We start from the raw sequence: 12,382 nt of genomic DNA, 5'->3' as shown, positions 1-12,382 counted from the left end.
CCACTTCCCCAGACTCCTGTAAGCCATCGTTGGCCATGTGACCCTCCAATAAAATGAAAGTGGATGTTGCCAGGAGAGGCTCAAAGCTTCATGAAAGAAATGTCCTTTTAGTTGTTGGACCTGCACCCATCCTTTTTCTTACCTGGAACAGTGACAGGAAGCTGGAGGAGGAGCAGCCATATTTCAACCATAATTACAAAAACCCCACACACTATGAATAGTGTAGGAAGCCAGAGGTGCCTGGGTTCATTCATGATTTCTTTAAAGGGCCAGCTTACCAGCTCTGGACTGCCCATTTCTGGATTTGTTATGTCAGGAAAAATAAATCCCTCCTATTTAAAGTTTTATTGTTTGGGTTTTCTTTTATAAGCACTGAATTGAATTCTTAATTGATATAATAAGATAGGACAAGTCATCATTTAGCATTATGTGTATAATTTTTTAATAGAGTGAGATGAAAATGGGGGCACAAAATGGAAACAAACAAGCAATAACAACAGTAAAAGACCACTCTCTACTTTAGTACACTTAGTTTCCCTTTCAATACCCCAATAGTTTTACAATTAGATTAACAAGTCATTTTGTAATGATTAGATTAAATTCTGTAGATTAAATTGTATTCACTGGAGTAGTAGTTTTAAAATATATCCATAAGTTCTTTGATACTTCTTTCTTCAAAAGGTGGAGCTTAAGTTCCCTCACCTTGAGTTTGGACTATACCTACTGACTTGTTCTCATGAGCAGAATGTAGAAATGACATAGTGTGACTTCTTGGGGGAGATTATAAAATATATGCCAGTTTTCCTCTTGTTCTCTCTCTGGGATTGCCTGCTGGAGAAAGATAGTTGTCATGTTTTAAGGACACTGAGGCAACTTATAGAGAGGCCCATGCTATGAGTAATTAAGGCTTCCAGCCAACAGTCAGTGAGGAACTGAGGACTCCTGAAAACAGCCATGTGAGTGAATTTGGAAGCAGATCCTCCAGCCCTAGTCAAGCCTTCACATGACTGCATGCCTTATCAACATCTTCACGGTACCTCAGGAGAGGTCCTGAGCCAATACCACTGAGCTAAGCCACTCCCAAATTCCTGGCCCACAGAAACTGTGAGATAATAAATGTTTGTTGTTATAAGTCCTTACGTTTTGGGATTATTTGTTATGCAGCAAAGGTAACTAATACAGCTGAGTATAATAGATCCTAGCCCAATGCCTGGCACATATGTAGGTTTTTAATTATTTGTTGTTTGAATAAATAAACAATTGAATAAAGTAGAATACATCCTTTCACTTTATTTTTTCATCCAAGAAGCCATAACTTTATTAATTATAAAACAGTACAAATTTCAAACCAAGCTACAGATACTCTTTTGAAATACCAAAAAAGGTCCTGGTTTTCAGATGGTTACATTGTTAATTCCAGAATAGCATTTACAATATCGTTACTGTTGTTCTTCAGGGCTCAGACTGCCTTTGCTCTTGACAAATTTGCTTGTGACATGACCAATTCTATATCCTTAACTTCCACATCTGTTTCATCAGCTTCTTCCTTTTCACTCTCCTCTTGTGCAGCTGGAGTCTGTGTTTTCTTGAACGTTGGAGACACTTCACCTTGAACTTTGAATTTCTCGGCAGCTGCCAGCTGCGCTTGCTGAGATAAAACCTCGATCTTGGCTTCTCCCAAAACTATGTAGGTACCTGAAGCTGGACTCTTGTAGACATCTGGTTTTGTGATGACTAAGAAGATTTGCTTCGGTTTCCAGATAGTGACTCTAATAACCCCTGTAACCTGTCGAAGACCCGGTTTGGACATAGCCTTCTGGGCCTTCTTTTCACTCCGGCTTTATTTTGCCTTACTGACTGGTTGTTCATGGTTTCCAGCTGCTGCTGCTAGGTCGGCTGCTTGTGTGGAATCCTGCTCCTCAAGCTCGGATACTGATTCATCACTGTCAGATTCTGTTCCGGACCCTGTCTCAGCCTGGGTCTGTGGCAACTCTTGCTCTATAGCAGGAACGGTTTCTGTGGCTTCCATTTTGTGCAAAAAATGCAGAACCTGTCTTTTTCGCTTTAAAGGGTAACAGCCAATGATGGTATTATCTTTGATCTCTGACACCTGTGTTATATAAGGGTTTTCTGACATGATCATGGAGAGATCAGTTGTGAATCTTGCTGAGATCCTAACATCAACAATCCTGGAAGAAACATGTAGTGAATAGAGCAATGGGACCTTTGAGACTTGAATAATGCTCCCAGTTTTATCACTGATTAGCTGAGTGGCCCATGGCAAGTCACCTAAACCCTTTAAATCTCAATTTCCCTATCCATAGATTAGGGAAAATAATCCCAACCTGCCTCAAAAGGTGGTCAATGAAATTATGTGTGACAATGTAATTGTAAAGCATTAACATTCTTTTAATTACATTAGGTTCATGAAGTCTATCCTATTTTATTTTTAAGCAATTATGCATTAAATATTTTAGGTGAGTACACCGCGAAGACTTTTCTTTCCAGAGATGATAACTTATTACTGACTGTACTGTGTACCTTTGTAAAATATTAGCATCATTCATTGTAAGCAGTTAAGATTTAAGAATATGGCAGAATGATAGGTTATTATATGTCAGATCTCATTTTATTAGCCTGCTGAAAATTTATTGCACTTTGAAAAGAATACATAATTATGACTGGCTCCTTTTTCTTTTCATGGATTAATTTACGATTGTGGTTGGGTGTGTGCCCCTCTTTATGGTAACAGTGATAGTTAAATGTACTTAGTAATAAACATTCATTTAACCAATAATTTGGTCTGAGAGTAAGAGTTTATTTTAGAGCACAATTACACCCAACAGCAAGGAAATAATTGGTAGAATGCATGTCTTTCCTTTTCAGAAGGAGGAGTTGGGCACACAGGGGAAGGCTTTGTACAGTGGAGCATCAGAGGTAGAGATTATGCAATTATCGACTGTGCACAGTTTGGTAGTATGGCTAACTCCAGAGGTGAGTGTATGAGGATGAGTAAGATAGAACCTCAGTGTAAGATTCCAGTCTTAATTATGTGGTGGATGAATTATCCAAACTCCCTGGTATTGTTTTATTGTTGTGCTTTCTTGCTTTCTGCTATTCAGCTGCAACTCCAAATCAGTTGAATCTACTGGCTTAACTAGACTTCAGATTATTTGTGGTTGTAGATGACTCCTACTACCTACCAACTTTATTAACTTGAGTAGGAAGAAGACAACCCTAGAAAACAAGGGACAGAGCTTCCTTTTCCAGCGATAGTGTGCTTTTCAACAGAGCTTCTCATCTCATATTGAAAATACCTGCCGGGATAAAGAATTTTGCCCTGTGGAAACTAAGAGAGCATCTTCCAAATAGTTTTTATTCCTTGCAGCTACATCTTCACAAAATCTACCAAGATTTTGAGACAGTTGGAAAGGCTAGTGTTATTTTCTAAATTGACTGACACATGAAGGGGTTAAAGGTGGAGAATGGAGCAGAAGAGGAGATAAAGAAAAAAACAAAGTTTAGGAAATGCTTTTAACCTCAAGGGAAGAGGACTCAGCATGACTCACAACATATCAGTTTGAAAGCAGAGACTGCCACGTGTGCACTGAGGAACTTGTGTCATCTAGAGAAATATTCTCAACGTATAAGCTTGGGCTCCCTGGAATTACTCTGTGTTCCTCTAGTTCCCTGGAAGAAGAATCAGAATATTCCTTAATTGTTCTCCCTGGTGGTTCAACACAAGTAGAAAACATTTGTTGTGAATGAAATAGGTGAAGCTGGCTTTAGTTTAAAGTCCCTAAGCAGTAAATTATTTATAAATGTGTATGCTACCTCTGTTACTTAAAGAGCTAACTGACGTACAAATTTTAGCTGCCTAATGCGACACATTTTTTCGTCTTCTTTAAGTTATATTTAAATGTATTTAAATCTAAAAATGGATTGTGGTAGATATTTTGTCGGGTTTCTGTCCATCATCCATTGAGAAGCACCCTCTTCCTCGTTCATTGAGAAGCATCCCTTTTCCTCTGGTTCCCATCTATAGGTTGAGTTCCCATAGCCATCTTTATATGAGAGACCTTTCTCCCTTCTTGGTCATAGATGATTGGATAGAGTTTGATCCTTGAAGCCATCTGAATCAATCAAATTTTCTCTTCCAGAAATTTGGAATTTGGAGAGAAGTCTTAGCTGCTTTGTGTTGAACATTGAAGCTGTAAGCCAAACATGAGCTTGTAGCCCAAACATGTAAACCCAAGATAAGGGGTACCTGCTCTGCAGGGAGAGAGAGAAATCAAGCAGACTATCTGAGAAGAGTAACGGCCCAGAGTTATGATGCTCCCTGAAAGAGAGAGAAAGAAAGGGGAGAGAGTCACTTTTTTGCTTCTCACGGATTTCCCATGGCCTCTGTCCCGCAAATGGCCTGACTGCTCTTAAGTTCCATGAATCCCTGCACTGTATTCTTATACTAAATTACACTTTTCTTTTAAGTTAGTTTGAATGGATAACTTTTCCATTCTTTACAAATGTGTTTCATCATTTCATTTAAGAGAGATCTAAATAGTTCTTTTCATTTATAAGAAGTAAAAAGCATTTTGAAAGCTTTGGTCTGAGGAACAGCCTAAGGCTTATGAAAAGCATACAAAACTTAGTCTTTTGAGTAAAGAGAGCAAAATGGCAGAGTAGGAAGCTCCAAGCCCTCATTTTCCCTCAGAAACATTAAAAAACAAGCAGAAACTGTCAGAACCAGGTTTTTTTTTTTTTGGTGAGGAAGATTTGCCCTGAGCTAACATCCCTTGCCAATGTTCCTCTCCTTTTGCTTGAGGAGGATTAGCTCTGAGCTAACATCTGTGCCAGTCCTCCTATATTTTGTATGTGGGATGCCTCCACAGCATGGCTGATGAGTGGAGTAGGTCTGAGCTCAGGATCTGAACTGGTAAACCTGGGCTGCCAAAGTGGAACAGGCAGGAACTTTAACCACTTGGCCACAGGGTCCGCCCCTGTCAGAACCAGTTTTGTGAGAACTCTGGAACAGTTAAAAGTTTGCACCAACAAGTGAGCACTGACTCAGGAAAAAGGCACTTCCAGACAGTAGGAAGATTTTGTGGTGATTTTACTTGTCTTTCCCCTACCCCCTTTCCTGCATGGGGACAGTCTTATAATGTCAGTAGCCTTAAAGTGGCTTAAAGCAGAAGTCTTAAAGCAGTCTTAAAGCAGAAGTAGTCATAAAGCTGCTGTAGTCATAAAGAGGCAGCAGTCTGAAAGAGGTAGCAATCTTAAAGTGGCAGCAGCCTGTGTGTTCCCAGTGTGAGACTGTTCCCGGTTCTGGAGAGAGCAAAACTGACCTTGTTCACAGATTATTGTGATGTCTATTCTGTTCTGTCTAGGGGTGCTATGGACTGAATTGTGTTCTCCAGAATTCATATGTTGAAGCCCTAACCCCCAATGTGACTGCAGAGTCTATGAAGAGGTGATAAAAGTTAAATGAAGTCATAAGGGTAAGACCCTCATCTGATAGGGCTAGTGCCCTTATAAGAAGAAGAGACTTCAGAGCTGTCTCTCTCCATCATGTGAGGACACAGTGAAAAGGCAGCTGTCTGCAAAGCAGGAAAAGAATCTTCACCAGAAACCGAACTGGGTGGAACCTTGATTTTGGACTTTCTATCCTCCAGAACTGTGAGAAATACATTTCTGTTGTCTAAGCGATCCAGGCTGTGGTATTTTGTTATGTTATTCCAAGCAGACTAATACAGGGGGTGACCTGGAGGACTGACGCAAGGTGTTCTCTGTTTTGCCTATCTCAGAACTCAGATGAAAAAGCTTGAAAACACGGCAAACTAAATTAACCCTCAGACACCTGGGGCAGAGGTTATGGTTGAAACATACAATAGACTGCCTAAGGCAAAAGCTGGGAAGAATTTCTTTGGGAAATTAGAACATTCACAGGCAACCGTGTATACAGAGGAATTTAGAAAGTCATGTACATACCCAGGGAAAGACACATGCTCACAAAACACCTGAGAAGACCCTAGGCTTTCACCTTGGGCTGAGCCCTTGGCACAGTGCAAGCCTGGTAGGTTGAAGGAGGGCCTTGGCTCAGGGCCAGTTTGCAAAGACTGGGAGGTTCCTAGCATTCAAGGAAATTTCTATCCAAACGTTGGCTGGACACAAGCTAAGAAATAGACTTCAATGACCACACCAACAGGGAATACAGTCTTTGCAATAATAGTTTGGGGAAGACATTAAATAAACTGCTGCAGCCTTCAACAACCGAAGAATAGCAAACCCTGTAAAAAGAGGAGAATCTGACTTCTGGTTACCACGTTCTAATAGTCAAATGTCCAGTTTTTTATCAAAAGAAAATTACAAGGCATACAAAGAAACAAGAAAGTATGACTCATTGAAAGGAACAAAATAAATTGGTAGAAACCATCTCTGAGGAAGTCCAGACATTGGAATTACTAGACAAAGATTTTAGAACAACTGTCTTAAATATGCTCAAAGAACTACTGGAAAACATGGTCAAAGAATTAAAGAAAAAGAATGTATGAACAAAATGAGAATATCAATAAAGAGAAAAAAATAGAAAAGAACTAAATAGAAATTCTGGAGCATAAGAGTACAATAACCACAACTTTGGCAAACTGTGGGCTCTAGGACAAAATGGCTGTGATGCAGAAGACTTGGACCTGCTCCCTCATTGGAGGATGATCTCCCTTAACTCAAATCATAAAATTTGTCACAGTTTAGTGGAAAGATCTTGGGCTTTGGAGTAAGATTGGTATGTTTGGATTATAGCTATAAATAAGAATAGCAATGACTAACATTAATGAAAGTGCAGAAAGCTCTAAGAAGGAAGAACTCAGACTCTAGGACTTCTTATACGACTTCGGCTGCTTACAACTATTATATGAGACTCTATGCTACACACTTAACTCACTGATTTCTTTTAATCCTCGCACCAACCATCTGAGGAGGTGTTATCAACCCTATTAACTGACAAAGAAACTAGTCTCAGAGATTAAGCACTTGTAAGTAGAATAACAGGAATTCCAACCCAGTTTTTTTAAAAAACTGCTTTATTGAGATGTAATAGATGTGAAATAACTATACATACATAAATTATATAATATGATGTTTTGACATATGTATATGCCCATGAAACCATCACCACAATCAAGATAGTGAACATATCTTTCACCCCAAAAGTTTTCTCTTGCCACTACCCACCCTACTCCACGTCCAAGCAACCACTGGTCTGCTTTCTGTCACTATGGATTAGTTTGCATGTTCTAGAGTTATATAAATGGAATCATACAATGTGTGCTGCTTTTTTTTCATTCAACATAATTACTTTGAAATTAAACCATGTTGTTGTGTTTAACAATAGTTGTTTTTATCAATAGTTCATTCCTTTTTATGGCTGAGTATTATTCCATTATAAGAGTGATACCATGACTTTTGTAGCCAGTCACTGCTGATGGACATTTAACCCGATTGTTTCTGACCCTAACCCATGCTACACTCTCTCCCTAGCTCCATCACTTACTGTGTGGTCTTAGGAAACTTAATTATTCTGAGTCTCAGTTTTTCTTATTCTAAAATGGCAATAATTTTTTTTCCACAGGATTATTGTTAGTAAATAACATGTGAAAGCACCTAGTACTGTGCCTGGCACACAGTAGGTGCTTATAAATATTCATTTATTTTTCTCCAGGAGAGAAGTGACTCCAAGAAGGAAACGAGAATAAATACAGCAGTACATGCCTTCCTGGACTCTTTCTTCCTGCATTTTTAACCTCTTCTTAAACCTTTCTCACTTTAATTTCCCCTGCTTGAATCTCCTCTGTACCCTGGGGATATGGTGTTCCCCTTTTCTCTCTAATCCAAGTATGGTCACAAACTCTTTTTCTTATTTTCATAGCATGGCTGAAATAGAGCGATGTTTTCACAAAAATTAAAGGACAAGTTAAGAAGCTCTATAAAGGTTTTATAATTACATAAAACCAAGTAGCATAAAAATAGTCAAGGCTCCTGGATGCATGCTTCTATCCCAAATAATACCAGCAAAGTAAGTCAAAGAGCTTTGTTTTTTTCTTTTCGATTATTATTTTGACATGATTTCAGACTTTACAGGAAACTTGCAAGAATAGTCCAAAGAATCTCTGTACAACTTTCTCCTTGATTGTTGTTTTAAAATTTTAACAACTCACATGAACTATTCTCTTATTCTCCTGCCTCCAAAATTTAGGCTAATAGTGGCTTTGACAGAAAATATTCAATTATCTTAATGTGATAATAAATATAACAACAATAACAATTCCAAAATTTGCTTACTGAATACCTGATAAGTGCCAGACAACCTGCTCAACGCTTAACTTGAACTATCACCTACTCTTAACAACCCTGTGAGAGATGTACCATTATTACATCCATTTAATAGATGAGGATATTGAGCTTTATAATCTTGCCCCAGGTCACACAGATAGAAATCTTGTTGTGCTAAATGCAAATGAAACCAACCAGATTCCTGAACCCATGTTTTTAATGCTAATCTTTTAAATCGACTGTCAGCAAACTATGGCATTTTGACTAAATCGGGCTCATAAAAGAGTTTATTTAGTCCCGGACCTGCTTGTACAAGGATCACCACTCTCTTATACTGATGGGTGGGCACAACCTGGTCTGAGCTCCTTCCTAACGTGGCTTCTCTCTTTCAGTTACCTTGCCGTCTTCTCTCACTGGTTATTGTGATTTCTTGTCCTGCTTACAGAAAAACACCAGCCTGACTCTTTAAGTTCTAACTTCCCAGACACTGTTTGGTCCTTCTACTGAGGGTCTCAGATCTAAAAGAAACACCTAAGTGCCCCAAAAAGTTGACAGGCAAGGTTAATCATCACCAGTTTGGGGCATCATTTTATGATGATTCGCCCCATACATCTTAATTCAAATGATAGTGTACATGTATGTGATCAAAGGCGGCAAACTGAGGTGGACACTGTGATGCATTGTTCTGATCCTTCTTCAGGACTGAAAGATATATTCCCCCAGCTATTGAGAGTGCTGCCAGCAGACAACCCTCGGCTGCCAGCTCTCTCAGGGAGCTGCCTCAGGTGAAGGTGACTCAGCTCAAGGTCATGCCTCCTTTAGGGGTACCCACATCCAATAAGTGATCAATACAAGGGTATGAAAACCCAGCCTCCCAACACCAATCTGTGATACGCTCTAGGGCCATTCCAGCATCAGAGTTCCCCATGTGGTTGACTAAGGCCCTTGTTAAGACTACGTCATAGCTCAACTTCCCTCTGTCTATCCTGCTTTCTTCTCTTCCCTTTTACAGGCATTGATCTCAAAAGCACTCCCTAATAAACTTTATGCATGCTGATCTCTGTTTCAGAGTCTGTTTTCTGGGGAACCCAGCCTATGACAAATCCTAAAGCAAGAGAAGAGCTATTTCTTAAGCCCTTTGAAATCCAAGTTCCTTTTAAAGTGTGTACAGTCAATAGGTGACATAATTTTGAGTGACTTCTGCCTACTTAGAGTTAGCTCTTCATTCATTAACATCAATGCTCCACATGAGAAATGAAGAGAAATAGACCCAGTGCAACCTATCAGACTTGTTCTCTGCCCGCAAATGAGCCCATAATCATTTCACCATGCTGTTCCATGGTAATTTGGACAATTACTGAAGCTTTTGGATTTTTTACATTTAATCAGAGGTAAAATTTTGAAATACTTTTAGTATGTCGGTCCTCTTTATCACCTCATTATGACCGTCTTTGCCTCAGAGTAAACCTCAATAGGATCTGTACTTGTATACATGTTTTAAGGAGACTTGAAGGGTTACATGCTAGAAAAAGTATAGAAAGTATTCATGTTTTCCTATCTGCTTATCCTTTTTAAAATGTTTGCATGGTGATACAACCTGATACAATAGTAGGTATTAGATAAAATGTGTTCTAATCCTGGCTCTGTTACTAGCTACTTTCTAAGCCTCACGGTCCTCACCTGTAAAAGGGCGATAATCATGCCCAATTTTTTAGAGTGATTGTGTTGGTTAAATGAGAGGATATTTACAAAGGCCTACCATATTACAAGTACTCAGTAAATGGTTGCTATTTTATAAATAAATATAATAATGATAATAAGTGGATTGACCAAAAATTTTAAAAGGAAATATTTTTTCAACAAGTATTTCCGTGTGTTGCCAAATTTTTAGTCCCCTAGTATCAAATATTGTTAGCAAACAAAGCTGTTCACTGTAAAGATTTCTATACTGAAATGTGCACAAGTGATTTTCATCCAAGGGGTAATTATCTCTAAAGTAAAGGAGTTGGACTAAGTGACTTCTAAGGGTTTTTTTCAGTGTTTAAAGCCTCATAAGACTATGGATTAAGATGACCCTCCAAAAATAGAAGGAACTATTTCTGGAAATTCTCTGTTGAGGGTGGCTGCATGTCAACACAACTCTAGTTCTGACTCCTCTCGACTAATAGTCTACTTGCAAATAATTCAGACTCTCAATCCATTATACTGCTGTTTGTACAAAATACCTGTCAGTACAAAAATAGTCAATAATGATTAAATTATTATAAAAGTGGAAGTTAATGTCCATTATATTGTCCTAGCCTTACAATTACCTAAACTGTATTTAAGTTGATTTTATATTATGGCTCATTATTTTTCTCTCAATACTAATTACTTCTGCTGATTAGTGCCGTGTTTGTATGTGAGGTCAGTTCTGCCCAAACAGAAGGGAGGAGTTCTGCTTTCCCTCTGTCATCTGTTAATATTGTTCCTGGGGACTCGTTTCTCTGATACAATTCTGTAGCTGCTTCACATCTTTGGATGTGTTCGTGGACATGTGCCCTCTGTTTCATCTTTTGTCTCTAGAATGAGTTGCTTGTATATGTCCATCCTTTAGAACCAATTTAGAGTCAAGTTTGCCTCTACTTCGAGCTGGACTTCCCTTCTCTTTTACTGAGTGGATCTAGGCTAGCAGACCCACAAGATCTTTATTTTCCTTCCCTTCTAAATATCTGTCGTTACATGCATCTTTCTACTTCCTGCCTGAGAAGAGGAGTCTGATCTTTCTCATAAGAAACAGGGTAGCATTTTGTCTCTCTCCCTGCTCTGCTTCAACCATTTAATATATGTATTAGAGCATTGTCAATCAAGATAATATTACCTATCCACTTACACATTAGACTTTTGTCAAGGATACAGATGATGGGGGAAAATGGCAGGGGTAGGGGTTGAGGGTAGAAGGTGGAGGCTGATGAGCAGGGAGGTAACACTTTATAGTTCAAGCCTGAAAAATCTAGATGGAAGGTGAAGGTGGTGTACAGAAACAGAATAGAAAGAAATTTCCAGAGGTCAAAAGAACCAGAAGTCCAGTTCTACAAGAAAACTGGAATTTGTACCCAATATAAAATGTGGAGAGGCACTAGAGACAAGAAGAACACTTTTGTGGGTCAGGAAAGAGTTGAGGGAGGAAATAAAGATCATGAAATTTGACTAGTTTTGCTTCTCATGTACAATGGACACTTGTGGTGTTACTGCCTTTTGTCTCTGAAGTACAGACACATCCCCTAATTTATCAACATCCTGAGAACAAAGCTCCCTAGACTGTGAGAAAGGAAATGAGACGAGATGCTGTGCTCCAGCTTACCAAGCTCCCAGCTGATGACTGAAAGACTGGTTCCCATTTCTTCCATTGTATCTTAATTGTATATATAATATATATGTGTGTATATATATGTGTGTGTGTATATATGTATATATATATTTTGCTGAGGAAGGCTCACCGTGAGCCCATCTTCCTCTATTTTTTAGTATGTGGGCCACCAGCACAGCACAGTTGCTAACAGAGCAGTGTAGGTCTGTGACTGGGAACCAAATCCAGGCTGCCAAAACAGAGCACACTAAACCACTAGGCCACTAGGGCTGGCCCTGTTAAATATATTTTTATGAACTGTTGTTATACTGTTTTAACACTTTCTGTAGGAAAATACATTCTAACTTCAAACTGAATCACCTTAAAATGAATTTTTGGAATACAGCTCACATGGAGACAGGGGACTTTTTCTAGTTTACTAATGTTAACTATTTAGGTGTTGCAGATAAAGACAATTCAGGTGGTAAAACAGTGACTTGCCAAAGGCGTTATGATCAAATTAAGCTAAGCAGAATTTCATGCACCTTCATTCAGTCTGTAAAACTTCTTTTTCTACTAAATCTCTAAGGAGCCTTTGCCTTGAAGAGATTATTGGGGTTTGGGTAGGGGGTGGTGCAGGCGGGAAAGGACCAAGCTACCGCAGTCCAACAACCAGGCTAGTTTCTTTTCCTTTCTTTCTCTCTCTCTTCCGTTTTGCATTTCTATTTC

At 38.9% G+C, this 12,382-nt stretch overlaps 1 protein-coding gene across 1 annotated transcript; it reads right to left on the bottom strand.

Moving 5' to 3' along the window:
* Nucleotides 1-1,402: 1,402 nt before the first annotated feature.
* LOC124243313 (nascent polypeptide-associated complex subunit alpha-like) lies at nucleotides 1,403-2,137 on the bottom strand. Its single transcript, XM_046668930.1, is given in 1 exon segment — nucleotides 1,403-2,137. A coding segment is annotated over 1 exon segment (735 nt).
* Between the last annotated feature and the right edge of the window lie 10,245 nt (nucleotides 2,138-12,382).

Source organism: Equus quagga, chromosome 8 (assembly GCF_021613505.1).
Source record: "Equus quagga isolate Etosha38 chromosome 8, UCLA_HA_Equagga_1.0, whole genome shotgun sequence".
Taxonomy (NCBI): domain Eukaryota; kingdom Metazoa; phylum Chordata; class Mammalia; order Perissodactyla; family Equidae; genus Equus; species Equus quagga.
The sequence above is the reverse complement of the archived record's forward strand: the minus strand, read 5'-3'. Positions and strand labels throughout refer to the sequence as shown.